The sequence below is a fragment of the Chinchilla lanigera genome, unplaced genomic scaffold (assembly GCF_000276665.1).
Source record: "Chinchilla lanigera isolate Chin_1 unplaced genomic scaffold, ChiLan1.0 scaffold00036, whole genome shotgun sequence".
Classification (NCBI taxonomy): Eukaryota; Metazoa; Chordata; class Mammalia; order Rodentia; family Chinchillidae; genus Chinchilla; species Chinchilla lanigera.
The window spans coordinates 448,587-473,165 of record NW_004955437.1 but is presented as its reverse complement, the minus strand read 5'-3'; the positions used below and the strand labels follow the sequence as shown (position 1 = coordinate 473,165).

General features: G+C 59.3%; 3 protein-coding genes across 3 annotated transcripts; 1 reads left to right on the top strand and 2 right to left on the bottom strand.

Annotated features, from left to right (window-relative positions):
- The first annotated feature begins 81 nt into the window (after positions 1-81).
- Nelfe (negative elongation factor complex member E) lies at positions 82-6,148 on the top strand. The gene is made up of 11 exons (XM_005389401.2): positions 82-190; positions 618-700; positions 2,194-2,263; positions 2,352-2,497; positions 3,523-3,597; positions 3,699-3,736; positions 3,864-4,195; positions 4,301-4,445; positions 4,532-4,586; positions 4,802-4,904; positions 5,953-6,148. Exons 2-11 carry the CDS (start codon positions 626-628, stop codon positions 6,048-6,050), a joined length of 1,137 nt encoding a protein of 378 aa, XP_005389458.1. The 5' UTR covers positions 82-190; positions 618-625; the 3' UTR covers positions 6,051-6,148.
- Positions 6,149-6,257: 109 nt separating this feature from the next.
- Cfb (complement factor B) lies at positions 6,258-11,931 on the bottom strand. The gene is made up of 18 exons (XM_005389399.2): positions 11,730-11,931; positions 11,412-11,645; positions 10,923-11,108; positions 10,618-10,791; positions 10,305-10,406; positions 10,065-10,201; positions 9,561-9,699; positions 9,134-9,265; positions 8,830-8,931; positions 8,617-8,754; positions 8,084-8,181; positions 7,862-7,979; positions 7,545-7,698; positions 7,387-7,463; positions 7,095-7,195; positions 6,885-7,017; positions 6,760-6,809; positions 6,258-6,468 (listed from the first exon to the last, which is right to left on the bottom strand). Exons 1-18 carry the CDS (start codon positions 11,791-11,793, stop codon positions 6,313-6,315), a joined length of 2,295 nt encoding a protein of 764 aa, XP_005389456.1. The 5' UTR covers positions 11,794-11,931; the 3' UTR covers positions 6,258-6,312.
- Positions 11,932-12,267: 336 nt separating this feature from the next.
- C2 (complement component 2) lies at positions 12,268-23,995 on the bottom strand. The gene is made up of 18 exons (XM_005389395.2): positions 23,888-23,995; positions 23,558-23,776; positions 22,682-22,867; positions 21,050-21,223; positions 20,854-20,952; positions 20,633-20,766; positions 19,071-19,209; positions 18,081-18,221; positions 16,302-16,391; positions 14,407-14,547; positions 14,221-14,315; positions 14,019-14,130; positions 13,755-13,920; positions 13,574-13,650; positions 13,379-13,470; positions 13,084-13,210; positions 12,926-12,975; positions 12,268-12,823 (listed from the first exon to the last, which is right to left on the bottom strand). The coding sequence occupies exons 1-18, from the start codon at positions 23,931-23,933 to the stop codon at positions 12,647-12,649; spliced, it is 2,265 nt and encodes a 754-aa protein (XP_005389452.1). The 5' UTR covers positions 23,934-23,995; the 3' UTR covers positions 12,268-12,646.
- Positions 23,996-24,579: the final 584 nt, after the last annotated feature.

The window sequence follows — 24,579 nt, the reverse complement described above, 5'->3', positions numbered from 1 at the left end:
TGGTACAAGCGAACCGAAGGGCCGGACCTGGTACGCGGGAAGGCCGGGCGGAAGTGCCCGCGCTTCGGCCCGTGTTGCCGCCTTGGTTACCGCGTTCCCCGCCCCTCGCGCGTCATCGCTCTGAGCCCGCTCTCAGCTGCCAGCGCGGGCCCCACCCGAGACCGTGGGGCCCCGGTTGCCGCCCCCTCAGGTAAGGGCTTCTGGTCCTCACTGTGTGCTTTCTTCTGAGCCCCCTCTCTCTTCCCCTTTGCGTGGCTCTGGGAGCGCTGCGCGGGCTCGGCCGCTTCCTCTGCGCTCCGGACCCTGCGGCTGGCCCTAGCGACCCAAGTGGGCACGGGGGGGACCCGGTGCCTTGGTCTTGGCGACGGAGCGGGTGTTTTTCCCTCACGGGCCACATGGCACCCCGAGGCTCTGGCGTCTGCAATCCTTGGAAGCAGAAGCGCTGGTTGATTCCGACGAGCAGGAGCTTGGACGCAGCCTGGTTTAAACAAGGGGTTGGGAACGGCCAGAGGCAGGAGCAGCAGGCGTGGGGGGTGGCCGGGGGTGCAGCGGGGATGGCGTGCGAACCCCGGGTGTGACGGTGGAGAAAGATGTCTTGGGCCCTGCCCCTGAACCAGGAGCCACCATGTTGGTGATCCCCCCCGGACTGAGCGAGGAGGAGGAGGCCCTGCAGAAGAAATTCAGCAAACTGAAGAAGAAGGTGAGGGAGTGTGGGGGCCTGGCCGGCCTCTCCCAGACCTGCACTCTGAGCGCCTGGGGTGGGTGTGAGTGGATGGGGCGGGCTCTCCCAGCTCCGCGCTGGAGACTGTAGCCTCGGTGCGGCTTCGAGGTGGGTGTTCTCTCTTTTCTACGCACCCCTTCATGGAACTGTTACCCTCCCCTGCAGCTTTTAGCGCCGCCTAAAAGGCTGGTGATCTCTGGATTTTTGAGTTGTGTTCAGTCCCTTACTGACAAGCATCAGGTACCCAAACTGAAGCAGTCGTCTTTCTATCCAGTCTGACCTAGACCGTTTTCTTGATCTGTCAGTAGGGCTGACTACACTCAATTCTGTCCTGTGTTTGGCTTCAAAATTCTCACCTCTGACTTTTGGACTCCGGTGTTTGCATAGCAGAGACACCTGTCGAGTCTTCTGGTTTGTGTTCGGTTTCAGTTTTGAAATGAGGTCTTGCTGTGTTGCCCACGCTGGTCTTGAACTCCTGGGCTCAGGCAACCTTCCTGCCTCAGCCTTGCAAGCAGCTGACTCCAAGCACCTGTGCCACCGCCCTGGTGTGCCAAATCTTTCTAATTCTTCCTCCGAAGTAATTTCTCTTTTTCATTCTTTCTTGTGGCTTCCGCAGTAGGGCTTTGCTGAAACTCACCAAGGCTGTTGTAATGTCTGTCAAGTTTCCCGGTCTCTTCTTAGACAGACCTCTTCACTCTTGTTAAAATGATCTGTTCAAAATGCTACACTTCGTTCTCTCTTTCTCAGAACCTGTAAGTAGCTTCACGTGTGTAGAACAAAGCCCCGAAACCTTAGCTTGGCATTCCTGCCTAACCAAACGGAACTATTTACTACTCCAAAACGTTCCAAAAACCTTTGCTTTGTATCTTTGCCACCATATTTTGTCTGTCTAAAATACCTTCCTGCTGGATTTGTGTTAGGGAAATCCTACCTGGGGCCCAGTTATGTAGCTATTTAAGCATCAGAAAAATCTTATTTGCACTCAGCTGCAAGTAATCGCTCCTCTATAATCATTCTTGACTGCTCAGCCTGGTGGTTTTATTTCCTGGTCTGCGTGCTTCTTGGGGGTCAGAACTGTGTATTTGATTTCTCGGTGGCCCTCTTACAATGACATCGGCTTCCTTAGATAGGTAGGGGAAGATGGGTGAAAGCCCCAAAGAGGGCACGGAGGCTCACTCTTACCGCTTCCATCCTAGGGCTCAACTTCGTGATCAAATTCATTTGCTTTAGCTTCAAAAATGTGAGAGTGGAAAGCCTGGGCTACTGTGGCTTGGCTAGGTTAAGTACTGCTGGTGTCACCAAGGGCCCTGGAGGATCAGATGCAAGAGGCAGGGCTGCCTTGATGCGCCACTGCGGGGTGCCCTTTGTGTCTTCTCTGAGAAAGGTGTCCCCGGAGTGATCCGCCCAGGGCCCTTGGGAGCGGACGTGACTGGGGACGGGTGCTCGCTGATTCCTCTCGTCCTTGCTCCCAGAAAAAGGCATTGCTGGCTCTGAAGAAGCAAAGTAGCAGCAGCACAGCCAGCCAAGGTGGCGTCAAGCGCTGTGAGTACCGGCGGTGGGAGGGTGAGGGGGGGGGCAGGCGCCCGACAGCCGCCACGGCCAGCGCCACGTCTCTTGCTCGCCACTGCAGCGCTGTCGGAGCAGCCTGCGGTGGACACAGCCACGGCCACAGAGCAGGCAAAGCAGCTGGTGAAGTCAGGAGCCATCAGTGCCATCAAGGCTGAGACCAAGAACTCAGGCTTCAAACGCTCGCGAACCCTAGAGGGCAAGTTAAAGGTGAGCACACGCAGGCTTGTGGGAGGGATCCCGGGCCCCCGAGCGCACCCTTCCACGTTGGAGGGGAAGTGGGCCGAGGGAAACGGTAAGGCATATTCGGAGGCAGGCACGTCGCTGCACCCTTCTCAGCAGTAGCTTCCTCTCTTTCCTTGCCTTTTTCTTTCTTTCCACTTTCGGTTTTTTTCTGGTACCGGGAATCAAACTCACGACCTTGCGCTTGCCAGGCAGGTACTGTGCCACTGAGCTAAATCCCCAGCCCCTTCTTTCTACTTTTGAGACAGACTCTCCTCCCTATGTTGCCCAGGCTTCCTTTGAACCCCTGGGGTCAGGTAGTCCTTCTGCCTCAGCCTCCCAAGTAGCTAGGACTGTATACAGATGTGTGCCGCCACAGCTGGCCAGAGCTTTAGTTTCTTCCCTACCTACCCAGGCCTCCACAGAGACTTTACTGAGGGAATCAAATAGAGTTTCAGGCTTTTATCCATAAAATTTGCACAAGTAGGTGACTGCTACGTCTTCCGTATGGCACATCCTGTGATTCTAAGCCACCGTCAGTTAGAGCCTCCAAGAGTTGAATAGGCTGAAAATGTCAAAAGAGGCTTCGGTAAACCAAGGAGTTTACATCTACGTTAGGCCACTTATTTAAAAGGCAGTACATAAGCTGGGCGTGATGGTACATGCCTATAATCCCTGCATCGGGGGAGGCTGAGCTCCGGGCACTCTGGGAGGCTGAAGCAGGAAGACCACAAGTCTGACCACAACCTGAGCAATTTAGTGACTGCAGGACCCTGTCTCAAAATTAAACTTTTTTTCAAAAGGGCCAGGATGTACCAGCACTGCCAGCAAGTAAATAAAAATAAAGATGGGTCATAGCTCAGTACATAATTAAATAAGAAGGGTGCATAGGATTGAAAGAAAAAAAAAAAAAAAACCCGAAGAAGTCAAAAAAAGAGGGAAGAGGAGCCGCCCCAACTCAGGATTGGGCAGCGTCCTGGTCCAACACTGACGTGAGCTGCTGCTCCCTCCAGGACCCTGAGAAGGGGCCGGCGCCCACCTTCCAGCCGTTCCAGAGGAGCATATCCGCGGACGACAACCTGCAGGAGGTAACGGCCCTCTTCTGTCCCGAGAGGCTGAGCGTGGGGGTGCGTGTTCCGGACCACCCGCCAGCGGCCGGAGCCGCCTAACCGTCCTGTCTCTCCCGCAGTCCTCCAGACGCCCCCAGAGGAAGTCTCTGTATGAGAGGTGAGAGGAGCTGGGCGCCTGCGTCCCGGGGGGCTCGGGGCTGCAGCGGGGTGTCGCGTCTGCACAGGCTCGACAGGAAGGGAGAAGGACCCCCGCTGACCTCTGTCCACTGTCCGTGTTGCCCCAGCTTTGTGTCTTCTAGCGATCGCCTCCGAGAGCTGGGGCCGGATGGAGAAGAAGCCGAGGGCCCGGGGGGTGGCGACGGCCCCCCTCGGAGCTTTGACTGGGGCTACGAAGAGCGCGGCGGTGCCCGCTCCTCCGCCTCCCCTCCCCGAAGCCGCAGCCGGGACCGCAGCCATGAGAGGACCCGGGACAGAGAGCGGGAGCGGGAGCGGGAGCGGGACAGAGACCGGGAGCGGGACAGAGACCGGGAGCGGGACAGAGAGCGGGAGCGTGACCGCGAGCGGGACCGGGACAGAGAGCGCGAGCGGGACCGAGACCGGGAAGGGCCTTTCCGCCGTGAGTGATCGGGGCTGTGGGAAGGTGACCTGGCTTAGGGCTGGGGTGGGCCCTAGGGCGGAGGCGAGCCGGACAGTCTCCAGGCTGTGATTCCTCGCCCCGCAGGGTCAGACTCATTCCCCGAGCGCCGGGCCCCTCGGAAGGGGAACACGCTCTACGTCTACGGGGAGGACATGACGCCCACGCTGCTCCGCGGGGCCTTCTCTCCCTTCGGGAACATCATCGACCTCTCCATGGACCCGCCTAGAAAGTGAGCGCGGGGGAGCCCAGGACTCGAGGCTGGGGCCGGGTCCGGGGCGCCCACAGCCCCGACTGACCCCACTGTCTCTCGCCCAGCTGTGCCTTCGTCACCTATGAGAAGATGGAGTCGGCAGACCAGGCTGTTGCCGAGGTTGGGACTTCCTCGAGCTGTTCTTCCTTCCCCACTTCCCGCCTCCTGTTTCCTCCCTGAGACGCTTGGGAGCCTGGAAACGGGTTCCCCAGACGGGGAAGGTCTCTGCACTGTCCTCTTCCTCAGACCCCGGGCCAGTCTGGGCTCGGACGGCAGCCCCTGACACAGGCGCCTCGGTGTCCCTCACGCCTGTCCCCGTCCTCTCCCCGCTGCAGCTCAACGGGACCCAGGTGGAGTCCGTGCAGCTCAAAGTCAACATCGCCCGCAAACAGCCCATGCTGGACGCGGCTACCGGCAAGTCTGTCTGGGGCTCCCTCGGTAAGAAGCAGGTTCTTTCCTCCTCCCGTCCCCTCTGCCGCCCCTTTCTGTTCCCCGATGGAGGCCAGAATGTGTGGGGGCTGCGGGAGGGGAGGAGACAAGCGCTGGAAACGACTCCCGCAGGGACTAGCAGACGGGTGAGGTGAGGAGTGGGAATGTGGGTTAGGGTCAGCTGTGTCTCGGGGGCTGCGGAACGATAGTGTCATCAAGGAGACCGGCCTTGGAGGAGAGAGTGACCAGCCCTGGCTAGGGGGGTGCGCAGGGAGCCCAGGAGGAGGCTGGACCCTGCGCCCCGTGACCCGCCATGTCCCCAGAGAGCTGGCCCTTTGCACTGAGTAAGCTACAGCAGAGGCGACGGGAGGAAGGCCCCGGGGCTGGGACCGCATCGGAGGCCCCGGGCACTGAGCCCACAGGACACAGTGTTGGGGGGGGGGAGCGGTGACAAGGTGCAAAGACCAAATGCTGCGGGAACTGGCCGGAGTGACTCTCGAGGCCGAGTGGTGAGGGGGGACCCTCGGACGGGAAGGAGGGTCCCTTCCCGTACTGGGCGGAAAGAGGAAGGGGAGGCCGCCAGGGGCGCAAGGGGGCTTCGGCCAGAACTGCCCCCAACGGGTTCTCGGGGAGCCAGTGGCATTTCTCAGTGTGAACAGCCCTGCTCGTCAGGTAAGAGATTTTCCTGGGAAAACGGCAGAAAAAAGGGCTAGCAAGCGTGGCCCTGCAGGTTCTATGTAAGAGGAAACACCCAGTGTATCAACAAAGGGGCTACAAAGCTTTTCTAATTTTTAATTTTTGACATATTGCCTAAAAGTAGTGAGTTGACATCATTCACAAGTCTCAGCAATAACATTTGGCGATTTTTCGAAGAACAAAACATTTATCACAATATCCACACGCCACAGTACTGTCTCCGTCACCCCGGTCACCACCTCTGGCCCTGCTGAGGTGAGGGGCCCGCCGGGAGACCAGCCCTTGCAGCCACCAGGGGGCAGGAGCGAGGTCAGGCGCCGGCACCCGTCCGCCCTTAACGGTTGTTCTTCTCCCTCTTCAGCTGTCCAGAACAGCCCTAAGGGCTGCCACCGGGACAAGAGGACTCAGATTGTCTACAGTGATGATGTCTACAAGGAGAACCTTGTGGATGGCTTTTAGGGTGTGAAGCCGGATTCCCCCAATGCTGGTCTCCGTCTCGGTCTCAGTAAAATGCCGAGGCGGGAGCTCACACCTCCTCAGCCTCCGGTCTCTCAGCACTTGGTATCTGGGTCAAGCCTTTACACACGGCTGTCAGGTTTGATCTCAGCTGTAACAGCACAGCCGGTGCGCATCCCCCACTCCACCCGAAAGGATCTTGGAACACAGTGATTATCGCAGCTGTTTTAATTCGAGCCCGTGCCCCCTTCCAGCAGGAAACACCTCATAGGAAGTCCAGATTCTCATCTTTGAGTTTCTCCTTGAGCCAGGGCAGCACTTGGAAGAGATTGAGGTGAAAGTCCCGGGCGTAAACGGGTACCTGCTGTCGCCGTTTCCGGTCATGGCAGACATCCACTACTCCCCAGCTGATCACGCCAACCTGCCGAGGTGAGGGGGTGCTGTGGGCCACTCGGAACAGTTTCTCCCTAATGCTGGGAAGCGTGGCTATTCCACCTGCATCTGCGTCTGCACTGGCCTAAAGGAAGGGGGCTGGGAACGCCATCACCCCTGCTCCCCTCCACACCACGGGCAGACACATGACCCTAAACTGCCCAGGTCAAAGACCTGCCCCGAGGAGAGGCGGGCTCTGCCTCCTCCCGTCCCCAGCCACACGTGGGAGCTTCCCAGCCTTGGGGTCCCTGTGGAACCCAGGTGGGACAGCAGCACTCACTTGGATGAAGCGGCTCCTCTTGTGAATGATCAGAGGGCCGCCAGAATCCCCTGCAAGAGAGGAGAGCTGTAGGGAGAGGAGCCTTGGGCCTCCGGCGCCTGAGCCCCGCCAGAGAGCCTCCTCACCTCTGCAGGTATTAGGGTCGGCGTAGGGGTCCACTCCACCCGTGCACAGAAACCTGGGCGTGACCACCTCAGAGATGTCCTTGACTTTGTCGTAGCCCGCAGCGTGCCGGGCGTCCCTCTCACAGCCGCCTTTCTGCAGGGGGAGAGGGCGATGGACAAAGCTGGCCGGGGCCCTAGAGCGCCCCCGGCACAGGACCCCCCATTGCTCACCTTCTCTCCGTTCTTGATGTAGACCTCCTTCCGGGTCAGCTTCTTCTGCTCCTCAGAGACAAACAGAGCTTTGATGTCCTTTGCAGGGAGCAGCTCTTCCTCTAGACAGGTGGACAGACGGTTACACCCGCTGCCCCACCTCCCCCGTGCCTGGCGCTCCACCCTGACTTAAGCCAGTGGTGGCAAACCTTCGGCATCATGCTGGCCGCCTGCTTGTTATGGGAAGCTCGGAAAGGTTGGCCACACTGACCCGGGCTCCGCGCGGCCCCCCCCCGCCCCCGGCACGCCTTACTGTGCTGCTGGCAAGTGGCCGTCTGCGGAAGCCGCAGAGCTCGAGTTGTTCCCTTGGTGCAGGGGAGACACACAGGCCTGTTCAGGGGTGGGGACAGTCAGCCTGGCCCACGCCCCAGCCCCCTCCCTCGGCCTTTGTGGGGACCCCAGGCCTCTCACCTGAGGGTCTGGCTGAATAACAGCTTCTTCTTAAGCTTGACCAAAGCCACGTCATAGTCATAAAATTCCAGAATCCCTCGGTCCTTTTTCCCGTTGATGTTGTACTTGGGATGAAACAGGACTTCTTCTATCTCCAGGTCCTGCCTCTTCCCTCCTAGGGGGCGGAGAGTGGGCGCTGCTTTCCTGCAGGCAGCCTCCAGCCTCTGGCTCAGGGGTGTCCGAGTCTCCCGGGGTGTCGGAGACTTCCGGGCCCCCCTCCCTGGCCGGGCAGCGTGCGCCTGTGCGGAAGGAGGAGGTGCAGGCTTCCGTGCCCTTACCCACATTGACCTTGATGGAGTGCTTCTGGTCCTCCACGGTGAAGCAGTGAGCCGCCGTCAGCACGAAGTACTCGGACACCACGGCCCCCATGCAGTTCTCGTGGCCCTTCTGAGGCCTCTGGTGCGGCACAGCGGAGAGGGTCAGCCCACCGCTCTCAGCCCGCCTCGCTGCACCGCTGCAGCCTCGCCCCGCCAGCCCCGCAGCCGGGACGCTGTGCTTACGGTGACCGAGATCTTGGCCTGCCACGGGTTCCTGTGGTAGTCGGTGCCCTTCCTGTGCTCCCACACCATGCCGCAGAGCCCCAGAGACTGGCTCTCATCTGGCAGAGAGGGAGGAGGAGCTGAACCTCGGGGACCCTAAGGGATCCCTGCGTGTCCACAGGAGGACAAGGCTGAGGGCCTTCACTCCCTCCTGTGAGGGACAACAGGGCCACTGGGGCGCGGTGAGAAGAGCTGGGGGCTGAGAGCTCGGAGGTCAGTGATTTTCAGCCCAGCCCTTGCTGGGGCGCTGGCTTGGCCTCAGTTTCCACGTCTGTAAGATGCAGTGTGCCCGAGGGGTCCCTGCGGCTCCCCAGCTCTGCGGCTCTAAGGTGAGCAAACAGTCCAGGAAGCAAAAGCAGCTCCATGGGGCGCAGGAGGAGCGAGAAGGCCCTTCAGGCTCCCCAGGCTTCAGGATTAGAGGGAAATGAGCAACGTGGGGGCCGGGGCGCAGCCGGGATTCCTGACAGCCTCCCGTGCGCCCGTAACCTCCGTACCGATCATCTGGAAGAACACGTCCTCCAGGTTTTCCATGTCCTTCACTTTGAACACGTGTTGCTCGTTGTCCTTCTTGGAAGCCAGAGCGTTGATGTTCACTTGGTCCACCAGGGGCCCGACCCCAAACACGTACACGTCTGAGGGAGAGGGGAGTGAGTGTCTGCGCAGGGAGAGCGCGTGGGGGTGGGGGGGCCCCTGGGCCGCCCACTCACCCAGATAATCCTCCCTGGGGTTCTTGCGATCCCTGCCGATGTCCAGCAAGTTCCGGATGTCATGAATGACCGTGACTGGGTCGCCGCCCATGTTGTACAAGCCTGCAGAAGGGACAGGAACTCTGAGGGCGCGAAGCGAGAATGGAAGAGTCTGGATGAACTGGTGGATGGCGGTGACACCCCGAGCATGAGGACCTGGGGAGAGGGCCCCCTCCTTCTAAGGGGCCACAGGAGAGCTCCACAGCCAGCTGTGGCCAGGGCCCCGGCACGGGGGCCGCACTGGCCGGGTGAGGTGCCTGCTGACCGTCGGTCATGAGGATGATGACGTGGCGGGTGCGGTTCCAGCCTTCGGGAGGGTCGTCCCCTTCCCAGCTCATCATGCTGTACACGGCCTGGAGGGCCCTCTTGGTGTTAGTGCCGCTCTTCAGCTTGTGGTCTGTGGAGGAGGAAGCGGCCGTCACCCCGCTTGGTCTCCCCCCGCCACCCTCGTCACGCTCCGGAGGCCGTCGCTGCGGGCCCCGTGTTTTCCCGAGCTGTGAGCTGATCCACAGACTCTCCTTCGGCCACACGGCAGCCCCCAAGCCCCGCGCCAAGCCTGGGCTGGTCTCCCCGAGCCAGCCTTGCTGTGAAGCGGCCCTCCCTGTCCCTGCCGTGTGACCGCTCCCCGCAGCACTCCGAGCCTCTCTGAGCGCACCGCGAACCGCCCAGCTGCCCCTCGCCTAACCCCTGACCTGCGTAGCTGATCCGGTTGAGCTGGTCCGTGACCCAGTCTGCGTCGCTGCTCTTTTTCTCGGACACTCGGACCAAGACTTTGGGCTCTGTGGCGTACGTCACCAGACCGTATCTAGGCCTCACCCCGTAACTCGCCACCTGTGGGTGAGGGGGACGAGGAGCCATGGGATTAAAAGCAGGAGACCGCGGCCTGGAGAATTCGGCACTTTTCTGCGATAGGAAAAGCCCCGTCAAAGGCTCGAGGGCTGGTAAGCCTGAGGATGCTACTTCACATGGAAGGGCAGAGACAGGCCCTTAAGACGTCCCGGGACCGGGGCTGGGGATTTAGCTCAGCGGCAAAGCGCCTGCCTGGCAAGCGCAAGGTCGTGAGTTCGGTTCCCAGTACCGGAGAAAAACAAAAACAAAAAAACAAACAAAAAAAAGAAGACGTCCTGGGACCGAGCTGCAGAGGGGCTGGGGGAGCTCGGAGTCAGTCCGGGACGCGCCCAGGGCGCGGACCCCACCTTCTCGATGAGGCTGGCCAGGCACCTCTTGGCGCCTGTGAAGTTGCTGGCTCCGATGCTGTCCGAGCCGTCCAGCACCAGGTAGATGTTCATGGAGCCCGCGGGATCCAGGACGATCTTCCGCTTCTGTTGTTCCCCTGCGGGACCGCGGGGAAACACACAGGCTCCAGCATGCCCGGCTCTCCGGCCCGGCTCCGCCTCCTCCAGCTCCCTGCCCACGGCCCCTCTCTGCCCTCAAACCTGGGCTGTGCCCATCCTCGGCATCCACTCCCTCTATGGTCTCTGTCAGGGAGGACAGGAAGGCCTCGGCCACCTCCTGAGGGGTGTCGTACATGAAGGAGTCTGGGAAAAGTCAAAACCCAGGTCAGATGTCTAGAAGGGGAAGGACAAGTGAGCAGAGGCGGAGGACGGCGCGTTTCCGGGCTTGGAAGCAGCAAAGCTCTCCAGGACGTTCGGAAGAGCCGGGGTGAGCGAGGAGAGAAGACGGTGCCCTGTGTGGGGACACTGGGATGGGAGACCAGGCTCTGACCTCGGGGCAGGGGTCAAGGGTCACCTTGGCAGGAAGGTTCTGTCCCGCTCCAGGAGCCGCCTTCCTGGCATCTTCGCTGGTGGGAGCCGCGCAGCGTGAGCCCCCTGCTGCAGGAGTAGGTGACAGTGTCCTCAAGGCGGTACTGGCTGCCCATCTTCCTCGTGCCAATGGGGATGCCAGGGTTGGGGCAGTACGCCGCTGCGGAGGCACAAGACCACAGGTGAGCGCGAGTCTGAGCCCCCGAGGGCGGGGCAGAGGATGCCGCGACAGCGCGCCCTCGGGTGGAGCCAGGCAGCGGAGGCAAGGTTGTCGCCGGGCACGCGCCTCACCTCCGTCGTCGCAGATGGCCGTTTGTCCATCCCACCGGCCGTTCACCTGGCAGGTGCGATTGGCGGAGCCCCGGAGAGTATAACCGTCATAGCAGTGGAAGGAGATCTCGTCACTCACATTGTAGTAGAGAGACCGGGGCCAGTAGTCCCCGTTCTCAAATTCCTGGGGTCTTGGGCAGCGGATCGCTTTGGGGAAGGGGACGAGTAGAGGTCACCAAGAGCAAATGGACCCTGTCACCGAGAAACAGCTCCCTCCCGGTCCCACCGGAGCGGCTCCACCCCGCCCCCTGCCCACATCTGAGCACTGTCATCACGGCTGGGCCACCTGACACTGGGCACGTGCCCTCCATCTCCCCGCCACCTGCACCCCTAGGGCTGCTCCCACCCCCAAGGAGCCGGCAGGGCAGCCTCTACTCCAGCACCGCGCTCCTCTCCCGAGGGCTGACCTCGGCCCCACTGCTCTGCCCTCCTTCCCACTCTGCCTCGCACCTCTGCACTCTGCCTTCCTGACGACCTTTTGGTCTCGAGTCTTCAGGGTGCTCCAGGACCCCGTGGACCTGCAGGTTCGGGTCTGCACAGGGTAGGGGTAGAACCCCGAGGGACACACATACTCCAGGGCCTGGCCCTGTTGGAGAAGCTGGAAGGAGCCGCCTTTGATCTCTATCCCCTCCAGGGAACAGGGGCTCAAGGGCCGGGCTGCGAGCAGTGGAGTTGCGCTCACACCTGGAGAGAAAAGCTGCTGAAGGCCGGCAGGCTGGCCGAGCAGGGATGCTAAGGGCAGCAGTTGGGGAGGTCGCCCTCGCTTACCTCCAGACCAGAGCCCCAAGACTAAGGGCACCAGGCAGAGCCAGCGGCGGAGGCTGGGCCCCATGGTGTGGAAGGCAGGAGAGCCCCGGGCCAGGCTTGGGGACACTTCTCCAGGTCCGGCCTGTGTGCCTGCTTGGCTGAACTGCAGACCTGGGCCTGGCCGCCTTCCCGCTCCGCCCGCCCCCAGCCTTTTATGCAGCCTATTCTGGCACCCGCGCTGGCCCTGCCTGCCCTCCACACACCACTTTCCTGGAATAGCCAGGCAGGAGGGCCCCACGGAGCTGCCAATGGACGAAACAGGAACTGCTGGGCCCCACCCCTGCTCCCCGAGCTGAGCCGGCTGGGGCTGTCCTGGTCAGCGCCTCCTCTCGGCCCCTGGTCCTCCCCAGCCAGCTCAGACCACCCAGGAACGGGCCGGCTCGCTCTCTGTGCACCGTGGTACAGGGCAGAGTCCGGCCACTGTTTGTCCAGCAGGGTCTCTGACCTTCCTGGAATCACACTGGCCTCCCCATCCCCCACGCAGAGGCCCAGGCAGATGTGGAAATCTTAGCGTTTTATTAATTTCATAACTGGGAAATTCCATGTGAAAATGAAAAGGATCCAAATACCCCAGGGGAGGGGCTTGAGCACAGGCAAGATGGGTGGCATCACGCCGGCATCAGCCCTGGGCCCTCCCATCTCCTCAGGGCTCCTGCAGCCCGAGATCTCCGCAGCTGGGAGAGAAATGGGGCACAGGCCCTGAAGGTAGATGTTCGGAGGTGGGAGAGGGCAGGTCCTGGCGGGACAGCCAAGGGCTCAATGGCCCTGATTAAAGCGGCAAAGAAGAGGGCCAGAGATATAGCTCAGAGGCACAAGCACCTTCCTGGCAAGTGCAAGGTCCTGAGTTCGATTCCCGGTACCAAAAAAAAAAAAAAAAACTAAAGCGGCAAAAAGTTTAGGACGCCCTCCAGGTGCTGCCTGAGCCAGGGCTGCAGGCGGAAGAGGTTCATGTGGAAGTCTCTCGGTGTCGGGACGCCTCTGGGGGCCTTCCTACGCACGTTCTTGTCGGGAGCACCATGGCAGGGGTTGTAGAGGCCCCAGCTCACCAGGCCAACCTGGAGGAAAGGAGAGCAGGTAGACACAGCCCCTGCCCCAAGCCCCACTGCTAGGCTTCTCCAGATCCTCCCAGCCCGGCCCTGGGAGCTTGGCCTTCTCACCTGGAAATACCTGAATCTGCGCTCGCGGAAAACTGCTCCCCCAGATTCTCCTGGCAAAGAGGGCCCAGGGGCAGGGTCACCAGGGGCAGTGCACCGGCGCCCCAGCAGCCCTCAGGTACCCAAGTGCCCCTAGCAACCTGGGCCTGGAGGGCACTCACCTTTGCAGGGGTTGGCGTCACCCTCCATCCCACTGCACAGAAACTGGTCTGTCACCACCTGCCCAACATCCATCAAGTTGGGGAACGTTTTCTTATCCTGGGCGACAACCTCGATACACCTTGCCCTCTGCAGTGCGGGTGGCGAGGGAGACAAGGTGGGGTGAGTGGCCCAGGGGGTACTCAGTGGGTCGGTTAGACCTCAGTCAGAGGCAGAACGCAGCCAGAGCAGGAGGAGGAAGAGCAGCACCTGGGGAGCTGCCCAGGGGGCCCCCGCTCCTGCAGCCCTGCCCCTCACCTCGGTCCCCGTCTTGAGGTGCACGCTCAGTTTGCTCCCGTTCAGGGCCACAAAGTGAGCCGGGATGCTCTGCGGGCTCAGAAGATCTGCCTCTGTAGCGAAGGAGGCGAGGTTGGCAGAGGTCCCCGGACCCAGCATGCAGCCTGGGAACCGCAGACCAGGCCCCCCGCACCCCAGGCCCTGGCCCGTCCTCACCGTGGTCCCTGCAGGTGCTGCCTGGGGATTTCCGCAGGGCGATATTGGCCTCCATGGTGCAGGGAAGGCAGATGGGCCTGGGGAGAGGGCGCGTGTCCCACAGGCTGGCCCTCAGAGTCCCTGTGGGTCTCACCTGAGCACGCACCCCCACAGGGCACCCTCCCGGCCCCGACTTGGGCACCTGGCATGAGTAGACATCGGCACTCTCTGGGCCAACTTGAGCAGGGCGATGTCATCGCCGTAGAACTCCAGGATGCCCTGGTTCTTCTTTGCGGAGACGTTAAACCCCGGGTGGATCACTTCCTTCTCAATGAGGAACTCTTTGCCCCATCTGGAGCTGGGGTCCCCTGGGAACAGCATTGCGGATAGGACCCTGGAGCGGTCAGAGGCTGGGTGTGGGTGACGGAAGTTGGGCGCAGGTCAGGAGCTGGCGTGGCCACCTTACCCACAATGACCCTCCACAAGGAGCGGTCCTCGGCCTGGTGGAAGCAGTGAGCCGCCGTCAGCACCCACTGGTCAGAAATGAGGGCCCCACGGCAGGTCTCCTGGCTCCTGGGCTGGGGGAGCAGGCGGCATTCAGGGACGGGGTTGTCCCTGTCCCATAGCAGCTCCCCCTCTGGGGTCCAAGCGCACGCGCCTTCCTGTACCTTGATGGTGACGTGCCAGGGTGCCCTCTCCTGGTCGGAAGCGTTGGCTGACATGTTCCCCACCCCACAGATGGTGGCCGTGAGCCTTGAAACATCTGTGGGGGCAGCGGAGTGAGGGGGCATGAGCGACAGTGCTCCAAGCCTGGGCCCTGTCCCCACACGACTCGGAGCGGGCGGGCTCCGCACCCAGCATGTGCTCGAAGACCTGGCGCAGCGCGGCCGCGTCGGGCAGCTTGAAGGCGTGCTTCTCCCCGTCCTTCTTGGACGCCAGCTCATTCAGCTCTCTCCAGTCCACGTCCAGGCCGCCCACCCCGATGGCATAGATGTCTGCGGGAGGAAGCGCTCACCTGAGTCCCGTGCGGCAGCCGCCCCAGGGGATGGGAGGCTGGAACTTGGGCCCACTGTGCCCAAGAAGACCTAGCGAGCTGGACTCCCGCCTCCTGCCCACGCCCTCTCTGTCTGCGTTTTCGCCTCTGAGTCCCTCAGGTCCTCCGTCTCTCCCCACACCCGCGCTCACTCCGCCTTGTGCAGGTCTTGGCTCACAAGACGCCCCGCCTAAGGTCGCAGGGCCTCAGCCCCTCGCCCGCCCCCTTCACGCTGTGCCCCGTGCCACCTCCCCGCGCCCCTTGGTGTCCTCTTTATTGGGCGTGTTGCCTCCAGCAGGTAGAACTGAGCTCCCAAAGGCTCCGTTCAAGTGCAACCCAGGCTCCCCTGAATGCGAAGCCAGTCTTTAGGGGTGTGATCAGGCCCACCAAGGCCACACAGGGCCGGGGAGCCTGGTGCTCTGACTCCATCCCTGGCTCTGAGGTGGGGGGAGGTGGCCATGTGGCTGGGTGGCACAGCACTGACCCAGCTCTCCCCAACCTTCCTGACCTTTTTTTTTGATACCGGGAACTGAACTCAGGACCTTGTGCTTCCCAGGCAGGCGCTTATGCCGCTGAGCTATATCCCTAGCCCTCTGACCCTTTTTAATAAAGAGTTTTCAAGCATTTGATCCTGTCTTGGGCAGGAAGGAGGAAGGAGGTGGGGTCTGAGTTTTGTCTTCCTTGGGCCAGAGAGGGTTTTTTTTTGTTTGTCTTTTTGAGACAGGGTCTCACTATGCAGTTCAAGCTGGCCTTGAACTCACTTTGTAGCCCAGGCTGGTCTCAAACTCACAATGATCCTCCTGGCTCAGCCTCCTGAGTGCTGGGATTACAGGCATGTGCCACCATGCCCAGCTCTGTGCCAGACAGTTTTAAAGAAAAATTGTGTGAGGCCTTGGGTTCAATCTCCAGCACTGCAAAACACACGTGTGCGCGCGCACACATACATGCACATGCACACAATCAGCTTACCCAGGTGGGGGCAAGGTTGAAATGAAAAGAAGAAAACCCAAGGGGAAAGATTTTTGAAAGCTCAAAACCAGCTACCAGCCAGGTGCAGAGGACACACCTGCAGTCCCAGCTACTTGGGAGGCTGAGGCAGGAGGATCGGTCAATAGTTTGAGCCCAGCCGGGCCTGTAATCCCAGCACTCCGGAGGCTGAGGCGGAAGGATCATTGCGAGTTTGAGACCAGTGTGGGCTACAAAGTGAGCTCATGGCCGACCTGAACTGCATAGCGAGACCCTGTCTCAAAAAGATTAAAAAAAAAAAAAGTTTGAGCCCAGCCTAAGCAATTTAGAACTGTGTGAGACCTTGTCTCAAAGTGAAAATATTTTTTAAAGGTAGAGGACGTAGCTCTGAACAAAGGCGCTGGGTTCAAAAAAGATAATTCCTTCCTGGGCAAAGGTGAGTGCAATTTGTGTTTTCCCTGAACCTGAGGAATGGTTCCGTCAGAGGCTGCGGCAGCCAAAGGGTTAGTCAGCTAACACACGGCTGAACGAGGAACTGCAGGGCCTGTCCCGGGAGGACCCGGGTTCCCTCTTCCCGGAAAGGTCCTGAAACGGGAGACGGGGTGCGGACCCCAGGTGCGGAGGGCGGGCACACGCCCCGCCCACCCAGACGCCCGGCGGGGGCGGGCAGGGGACTCGGGCTGCGCGGGCGTCAGGACACCGGGGACCGGCGAGGCCCCCGACCCCCACCGGGACGTGGGGGCGGCTCACCCAGATAGTCGTTCCTGTCCTGTTGGATGTTCAGGACGTCTTTGATATTGTCCACCGCCGGCTTGGGCGAGCCGCCCATGTTGGACTTTCCTACAACGAGAGCGAGAGGCGGGCCGTCGGGGGCGTCGGGGGCTCCCCACAGGCCGGGAGCCTCGACACGCGCCGCTGGCTGGTATGTTCCACCTTCCGGACGCGGGACCGGGGCTCCACAGACCTCTTCTCACTTCTCATGATCCCCCCAAAAAAGTGGGTATCCCTACTTCAGAGACCGAAAAACTGGACACAATCAAGACGTAAATGGCAGGGGCTGGGGATTTAGCTCAGGGGCAAAGCGCCTGCCTGGCAAGCGCAAGGTCATGAGTTCGGTTCCTGGTACCGGAGAAAAACAAACAAACAAACAAACAAAAATTAACAAGAGGTAAATGGCAGAGGCCCAATCCGCCCTGGCTGCTCCTTCCTCCTGCGCCCCCTGCAGTTCTGCTCGGGAGCCGGACCCCCCATCCGCGCCAGCTCCCCGCACGTGGGACCAGGAGGAGCCTGCTGACCGCAGAGCGCTGTCACACAAACCGCCCCATGAAAATCGCGCATGGAAAGGAGGGCAGCTATCGCTGTCCCTGTCGCTGTCACCATGATTGTCGTCGTTGACGCCTTTCCATTTCATAAGTAAGAAACTGAGGCCCGTGCTTGTGTTGGCAACACACATACTAAACTTGGAATAAACTCATGAAAGGTTCCATATTTTTTCAATGTCCTGTAGCACAGGGTGTCCACAACAATTAATTGACTATTTTCAAAATAGCTTGTAGAAAGCCCGGTGTGTTGGTGCACATCTGGAGTCCCAGTACTCAGGAGGCTGAGGCAGGAGGATGACCACAAATATGAGGCCAGCCTGGGCTATATAGTGGATCCTTGTCTCAAAAAACAAAAACGAACAGCAGGTACAGATGATTTTGATCATCTCCAGCACAAAGAAATGATTTAAATGTCTGAGGTTATAAGATATACCAGTTACCCTGATCTTGTTGTAAATACTATACCCAGTAAATATGTATAACATAGAGTACACACTATACTCTATATGTACATACGTATGAGTTTTTGAAAACTAAAATGTATATGTTAAAAAGGATTTTCACTGGGCGTGGTGTCGCACACCTGTAATCCCAGCACTCGGGAGGCTGAGGCAAAAGGACGGTTTCGAGTTCAAAACCAGCCTGGGGCTACAAACTGAGCTCAAGGCCAGCCTGAACTGCATAGTGAGACCCTGTCTCAAAAAGACAATAAATAAATAAATAAAAATAAAAAGGATTCTCTGTATATTGTCATGCATTAATACATAATTTCACTGAGTTTGATCTCCAGTGCTGCAAAAAACAAACAAAACAAAACAAAACATAATTTCAGTAAAATATCTCATCTACAAAGAATAACAGGACTCTCTCATAAGAAGTTATTTTAGCCAGGCGTGGTAGCTCACCCCTGTAGTCCCAGCACTTGAGAGGCTGACGCAGGAGGATCTTTGCGAGTTTGAGACCAGCCCTGGCTACAAAGTGAGCTCAAGGCCAGCCTGAACTGCATAGTGAGGCCCTATCTTAAAAAGACGAAAAAAGAAAAAAAAAATTATTTTACATTGGTTCAAATGCAGTATGGTCGAACTCATTCCTTTGAAGTACATTTGCTATGCAGAGTAAGAAAAGACCGAGGCCCTGGGCCTGGTGGTGCACGCCTGTGATTCCAGCACTCAGGAGGCTGAGGCAGGAGGATGACCACGATACCCACCATCTGTCAGGAGGATGATGGCATGCCGGATCTCCTGCCAGGCCATCGTTTCCATGCCCAGGCGCGCCATTTGGTTATTCATCATGATGTAGACACTGTGGAGGGCCTTGTAGATGTTGGTCCCGGTACCATTTTCATGATCTGGAATATGCCAAAGGAAGGGCTCTCTTAGAAACTTCTCCTCCTGCCTGGCGCGGCAGGGGGAAAGCTGTTTTCCGGCCTGTAGAAACGCAAGTTATGAAACTGCTGTACCAAACTCAGACTTCTGCCCTCCACATACAGACGTCCTCTTCAAATTCAGGGCCTTTCTCCCTTAGCAGTGCCCATTAAGTGCAGCCATGGTGGCGCACGCCTGTAGTCCCAGCACGCAAGAGGCTGAGGCAGGAAGATCGCCACAAGTTTGAGGCCAGCCTGGACTACTTAGCGAGTTCAAGGACAGCCTAAACTACAAAGCAAGACCCTGTCTCTAAAAACAAAAAATAAAGCTCATTAGGTAACCCTAGGTCAAAACCATTGTCAGAACCATGATTCAAGATGAGGTTTCCAAAGAACTTGGCTGTTCGACATATGCTGCTGGCTGCCCGGGTGGCTTCACAGCGCGTGCGGGCGGAGGAGTCGGGGAGACTAAGCGTGGCCAGGCCATGCAGGGTGGACCTGGGAGGAGCTGGAGTCAGCGCGGTGCACCTGGACTTGTGGGGCCACTGCCAGGACCTGGGCTTGGAAGCCACCGCAGGACCCTGGAGTCCAGTGCCCCCCGAGAGGGCCCCCTCCGCCTCTCGCTGTCCGGAATCTGTCCGCAGGCATCGGGTCCTCTGCACCTCTCATCCGTCACCTTCACGACCGCTGTAGCTTTTGTGTTCCCCCTTGTTGTTTTGGGACAGAATCACACTACACAGCCCAGGCCGGCCCCGAACGCCCCAACCTCCTGCCTCAGCCTCCCGAGGGCTGGGGTCACAGGCGGTGCCGCTCCCAGCGCGCGGTCACGCACACCTTTGTAGTTGGCGTTTTCCAGACTGTCGATCACTTCGGTCACGTCCCAGGACATGTCGCTCGGGATGGGTATAATAACCTTGGGCTCTGAGGCGAAGGTGATGACAGCAACACTGACGTTGATCTCAAAGCTGAAGATCTGTGGACGGCAGGTAAGAGGGGGTGTGAGGAGCCAGTGCAACAGGGAGGTAGGAACGGGCTGAGCAAGGGGAAGGCAGAGGACCTGGACCGAGACCGACGGGAGAGACGCTCACAAGAAACCAGCTTGCCGAGGAAGTATTCTGCTGAACAGTTGTTCATTCTTTCCTTCTTTTTTTTTTTTTTTTATGAGACAGGGTCTCGCTATGTAGTTCAGGCTGCCCTAGAACTCACTATGTAGCGCAGGCTGGCCTCAAACTCACGGCAAACCTCCTGCCTCAGCCTCCAGTGTGCTGGGATTTTCCCAGGCACAGCCCAGGTGGCATAAGCCCTGAGCTGTATCCCCAGCGGTAGCTGGGAGGAAAATCCATCTATCTACAAGGACTATTGAGAAACAGATCATTATGAAACCATGTGCAGTCCAGGAATTGAAACTAGTGCTTGTAGACTCTTCTGTCCGTACAGCCTGCCAGTAAAAACATTATGGGCCCACACCCGACATAGGCATATATGTGTGGTTATAAATTTTTTTTTTTTTGTACAGAGAATCGAACTCGGGACCTCGTGCTTGCCAAGCAGGCATGATTCCATTAAGCTATATTCCCAGCAAGTGTGTTATAAATGTTATGAATGCTTCACTACTCAAATGTATTGTACACTTGTCTAAACCCGTGCAAAATTTGCAATTCTAAAAGGAAAATAATATGACATTATTAATTTGTTTGTTTGCTTGCTTGCTTTTTGTCTTTTTGAGACAGGGTCTCGCTGTGCAGTTCAGACTGCCCTCGAGCTCACTTTGTAGCCCAGGCTGGTTTCAAACTCATAACAATCCTCCTGCCTCAGCCTCCCGAGTGCTGGTGACATTACTAATTTAATTAAAATTAAATTTTTCACCAAGGGTACGGACATTCTCCTGCCACACTTCCCAAGGGCTGCCTTGTTAACATCTGTGGGAGACCATGGTTCCAGACAATGAATAAGAAAATAAGACCTTAGCCCTGTTTTTTTTTTTAGGGGGAGGGGGTGTTGCTTGGCTTTTTTTTTTTCTTTTTTTTGGTTTTTGGTTTTTTGAGACAGGGTTTCTCTTTGTAGCACAGGCTAACCTCAAACTTGAGGCCATCCTCCTGCCTCAGCCTCTCAAGTGCTGCGATTACAGGCGTGCACCACCACACCTGGCTCTGCTCTGTTCATCTTTGGGGTCCCCAAGCACCCAGCACCCAGTACCCAGCATCGTGTCTGGCCGGTAGTAGCAGCCCGGACGTGTGTTGTAGAATGAATAGTGCTGTCATAGGAGTTGGGTCAGTGACCCCCCCGCACTGCCTGGGTTAATCGGGGGAACTTCCTGGAGGTGGCGCTGTGAGTGGGACCGAGAACAAGGGAGAGACAGCAGGAAGGCTCCTGCGGCCCAGCGCCCGGCTGCTGACCCTGTCCACCATGAAGGAGGCGCTCTCCTTGAAGATCCTGAAGTCCTCCTCCGACACGCTCTGCGAGGCGTCCAGCAGCAGGTACAGGTTCAGGTGGCCGGAGCGCTGGATCTGGATTCTGCGGCCCACGTTTTCTGCGGAAATGTGCAAGGGAGGGTCTGGCTGCCCGCCTCTCCTCCCGGGACCGCCCCTCGCCAGCCCTGCACGGGCCCAGCACGCACCGTCCTTCCTCTGGGTGGGGTTGGTGGCTCCCAGCAGATGGGACAGGGAGGTGCCCAGGGCGGGGGCCACGTCCTCAGGGAAGTCATAGGAGTAGGGCCCTGCGGGAAGAGCCGCAGCGCGTGAGCGGGGCCGCGGCCGCGCCTTGGGGGACAGCGGGGCTGCGGCCAGCGTCTCGGGGTCACCAGGGCTACTCACGGCGGCACACGGGCTCCGTCCCGCTCCAGACGCCGCTGCCCCGGCACTCGCGCTCCGCGGAGCCCGTGAGCACCAGGCCGGAGGAGCAGCTGTACCTGACCTTGTCCCCGAAGCGGAAGCGGGACCCCATCCGCACCGCGCCCACCGAGATGCCCGGGTTGGGGCAGTGGCCAGCTGTGGACGGAGACGGAGGTGAGCAGGGTACTGAGCCCGGGCTGCTCCACCCCTCCCCCGGCCTCCGGCCGTGCTAGACCCTCAGAGCTGCGGGTGCCCGGCACACGCCAGACCTTGGGACCAGGGTGACCAGCAGACCCGAAAGGAGAATGAAGCGCCCGGCGCTCTGTGGCCTCCCTCGCCCGCAGAAGTGGCCCAGCCCTGACCTCGGCCACACCCCTGTCTGCCCAGAGCCCCCAGGAAGAGGCGCTGGGGGGCCCGCCCTCCACACGCCCCCAGCAGGATGCCTAACACAAAAGCCACAAGCGTCAGAGGGGATGCCCAGCAACCAGAACGCTGCTACGCTGCTACGGTTCCCTCAACAGAAAGACTAAAGCCAAAGAAGTGCCAACGTACAGCGCTCCCCGTGACCCACCTGTAGATCACTGACTCAGAAGAAACAAAGGGCACCAGAGGCACACGTGAGAATATTCTTAGAACTTTACGACTCATAAACAGCCCCAAGCTGGAAGTAACCCAAATCCTCATCCACAGAATAAATGAGTAATTTATAGTACATTTATATGATGGGATAGTATACAGCAGTGAAAAAGAATAAAGCACGGACACACACAGTGACATGGATGTAGCTCACAGGCGGGCTAACCTCCTCTGTGCAGGCGAAAGTCAGAAGAGGGGTTACCTGGCTGGGGGAGCCTCTAGCAGCCTAGGGCACACTCTCTGTCTGCGTGATGACTGTACGAGTGGATACAGGGATAAAACAGCACCCAGCTGAGTACTTAGCATTTACACCCTTGGGGCTGGGAGTGTGGCTCAGTGATCCAGCACTGGCCTAGCATCCACGAGGCCTCGGGTTCAATGCCCAGCACCATACACACACAGATTTGCGCTTTAGGCAGGTTATACATCGGTTCAAAACTAAATTACATGTATGCTTGCACAAGTAGTACTTGGGAAAGATCCATAGGCGTGAGTCACAGCTGGGCCGCCGAGTGAGGCTGAGGTCCTGCCGCCTAGCGCCCATCTTCTGTGTCACACTAATGCCCGGGCGGGTGTGGCCGGAGGAGCCCCGGGGGCTGTGGTGCCTCGTGACAGAGCCCCTCATTGCTGGGGGCAGCAGGAGCCCCGCGGAAGCGTGCACCGTGTCTATCAGGAGCCAGTGGCTGTTCTAGATGCCCACATGGCCCATTTTACAGAGGTGAAAACTGAGGCGTAGAAAGGTTAAGTAACCCGCCTGGAAGCTGACAGAGCGAGAGCCAGGCCTGGAAGGCAAGCTTGCTCCTAAGGGGAGGCACCGAGCACCAGCACCCTCCGGCTGTCCTCCCTGTGATATTTCCCAAGCCCGGGTCCCAAAGGCTGCACCGCGCATTTGGAAAAGCTGATCCCAGCGCAAGCAGCCTTTGCTCGGCTCTCAGCCCCCGGCGCCCCGCCCCACGCAGGCGTCAGGGGAGCACTCACCCCTGTCGTCGCACACCGCGGTCTCTCCGTCCCACACGCCGTTGGGGCGGCAGCGGCGCACCGCGGAACCGCGCAGCGTGAAGCCGGAGTCACACTCGAAGCTCAGGTTGCCGCCCACGGGGTGGGCCCCCAGCCGCGGGGAGTACACGCCGTTCTCAAAGGACACGGGGGCCGGGCAGCGGACAGCTGGGGGGAGAGAAGGGGCGCAGGGACAGATGGAGGACACCTGCTGGCCTCCGAGGAGGTGACATCCCGCCGGAGCACGGGATAGTGGCAGCTGGCTGTCGAACACGGGAAGAGGAGGTGGAAGCGGGTAGAATTACTGCTTTAGGCGGCAGCTTGCATACTGGTGATTTCACGGATTTGACTGGTAAATTGCTACCCCTCTGCCCGGGATCCTCAGGTGTCAGAGGGCTGCAAGTCCCCTCAGCATCCTCTGGCACTGTCAGTTGTGCAAAAGGGATCTCCAGCTTGAGTTCCCCACCATGGCTGTCAGAGCCCACCCCCAAATTCCAACAGTGGGCAGCTGACATTCCCCAAGATGTGTTTGTTGCTTTGTTTTTTGGGTACGGGGACTGAACCCAAGGTCTACACATTAACAAGTGCTCTGTCACTGAGACACATCCCCAGTTCTTTCTGATTTTTTTATTTTGAGACAATGTCTCCATAAATTGCCCAGGCTGACCTTGAACCTGCGATCCTCCTGCCTCAGCCTCCTAACTTTCTCCAAGTCACTTAAACCCTCAGCAATTGCAGCTTGGTCATCCCTCCCTCACCACCGGGTCAGGGTGATCCCCACAGCATAGCAACTCCTAAATAAATGTCCTGGGCTGACCCCTGGTGGGGTGCCCCAGCCAACCCCCACGGGAGCCTCACGCCTGCAGGTCGCCTTTGCATGCCGGCCGTAGCTCGGGGTCGACCCCAGGGTCCACCACTGGCCGTTGCTCTTGCACAGCCGGGCCGCTGGAGACGGGTAACTGCCCTGGGGGCAGGAGTAGGTGAGGAGGCTCCCAGGGGCCCAGCCGTGGCTGAGGGTGAAGGTGCCGCCAGTGATGTTCACGTTCCGAGGGCAGGAGGTGGCCGCAGCTGCCAGGCCTGTGGGCGTGGGGACGGCACCCGGGAAAGAAGGGCGCACAGGTAAGCAAGGACCCCGAGCGACGTCCCCGGCACCCTTGGGGCTCTGCCCCTCCCCTCCCCGCCACCTACCTGGGCACAGGGGCAGCAGGAAGAGCAGGGCCACCCGCGGGTCCATGCTGTCCACCTCGGCAGGGACGGGGGGGGGAGAGGGGGAGGTCACGTGACTTCCCGAAACCCGGAGCTGGCTCAGCAGCGTTCCATTTGCTGCCAGGGAGCCGGCTCCGGGGTGGCGAAGGGCTGGGACCCGTCAGAGAAAGCCAAGCAGGGCCGGGCGTGCAGAGGGCGTAGCTCCCTGACTCTGCGGCCCCAGCTCGTCCTCCGGGTCTGCACAGTGCTCCTGACACACGTTCACGTGCACTCACACACGCATGCATGCACACACACATACATGAGCCCTGGCAGACGCACACGTGCACACATGTGCGCCCAGGCACACCTGCTACTGCATGAACAATCGCAAGCGCACACACGGCCCGGGATGTTGCCAAACATTTTATTGAAGTGAAATTTTCATTTTCTTTTGGGTTCTGCCAAGTGGGTCTTATTTCCTGGGAGCCCAGGATGGCGTGGTCTTCTGCAAGCTTCCAGGGGATGGAGACCAATTTTCACAGAACTTCTTAATAAAAAAGAAGGTTCGCAATCCTTTTCTTCCCTGAAATGCTACCCTGGAGAGAACCTAAGGTTAAGAACAAAATCAGTGCAGCTGGGTGTGGTGGCGCACGCCTGTAATCCCAGCACTTGGGAGGCTGAGGCAGGAGGAT

Bases quoted from the DNA above. Each gene is read 5' to 3' on its own strand.
- Nelfe (XM_005389401.2), top strand. From the start codon at position 626: ATGTTGGTGATCCCCCCCGGACTGAGCGAGGAGGAGGAGGCCCTGCAG. The intron at 2,264-2,351 runs GTGAGTACCGGC...TCGCCACTGCAG, and splicing joins CCAAGGTGGCGTCAAGCGCT to CGCTGTCGGAGCAGCCTGCG. The intron at 3,737-3,863 runs GTGAGAGGAGCT...GTGTTGCCCCAG, and splicing joins AGGAAGTCTCTGTATGAGAG to CTTTGTGTCTTCTAGCGATC.
- Cfb (XM_005389399.2), bottom strand. From the start codon at position 11,793: ATGGGGCCCAGCCTCCGCCGCTGGCTCTGCCTGGTGCCCTTAGTCTTG. The intron at 10,407-10,617 runs GTGACCCTTGAC...GACTTTTCCCAG, and splicing joins GACAGAACCTTCCTGCCAAG to ACTCCTTCATGTACGACACC. The intron at 7,018-7,094 runs GTGAGCAATGGG...CTCCCCCTGCAG, and splicing joins ACATCAAGAACGGAGAGAAG to AAAGGCGGCTGTGAGAGGGA.
- C2 (XM_005389395.2), bottom strand. From the start codon at position 23,933: ATGGACCCGCGGGTGGCCCTGCTCTTCCTGCTGCCCCTGTGCCCAG. The intron at 20,953-21,049 runs GTGAGTAGCCCT...CTCTTCCCGCAG, and splicing joins GACGGAGCCCGTGTGCCGCC to GGCCCTACTCCTATGACTTC. The intron at 16,392-18,080 runs GTGGGTATCGTG...CTCTCGTTGTAG, and splicing joins CATCATCCTCCTGACAGATG to GAAAGTCCAACATGGGCGGC.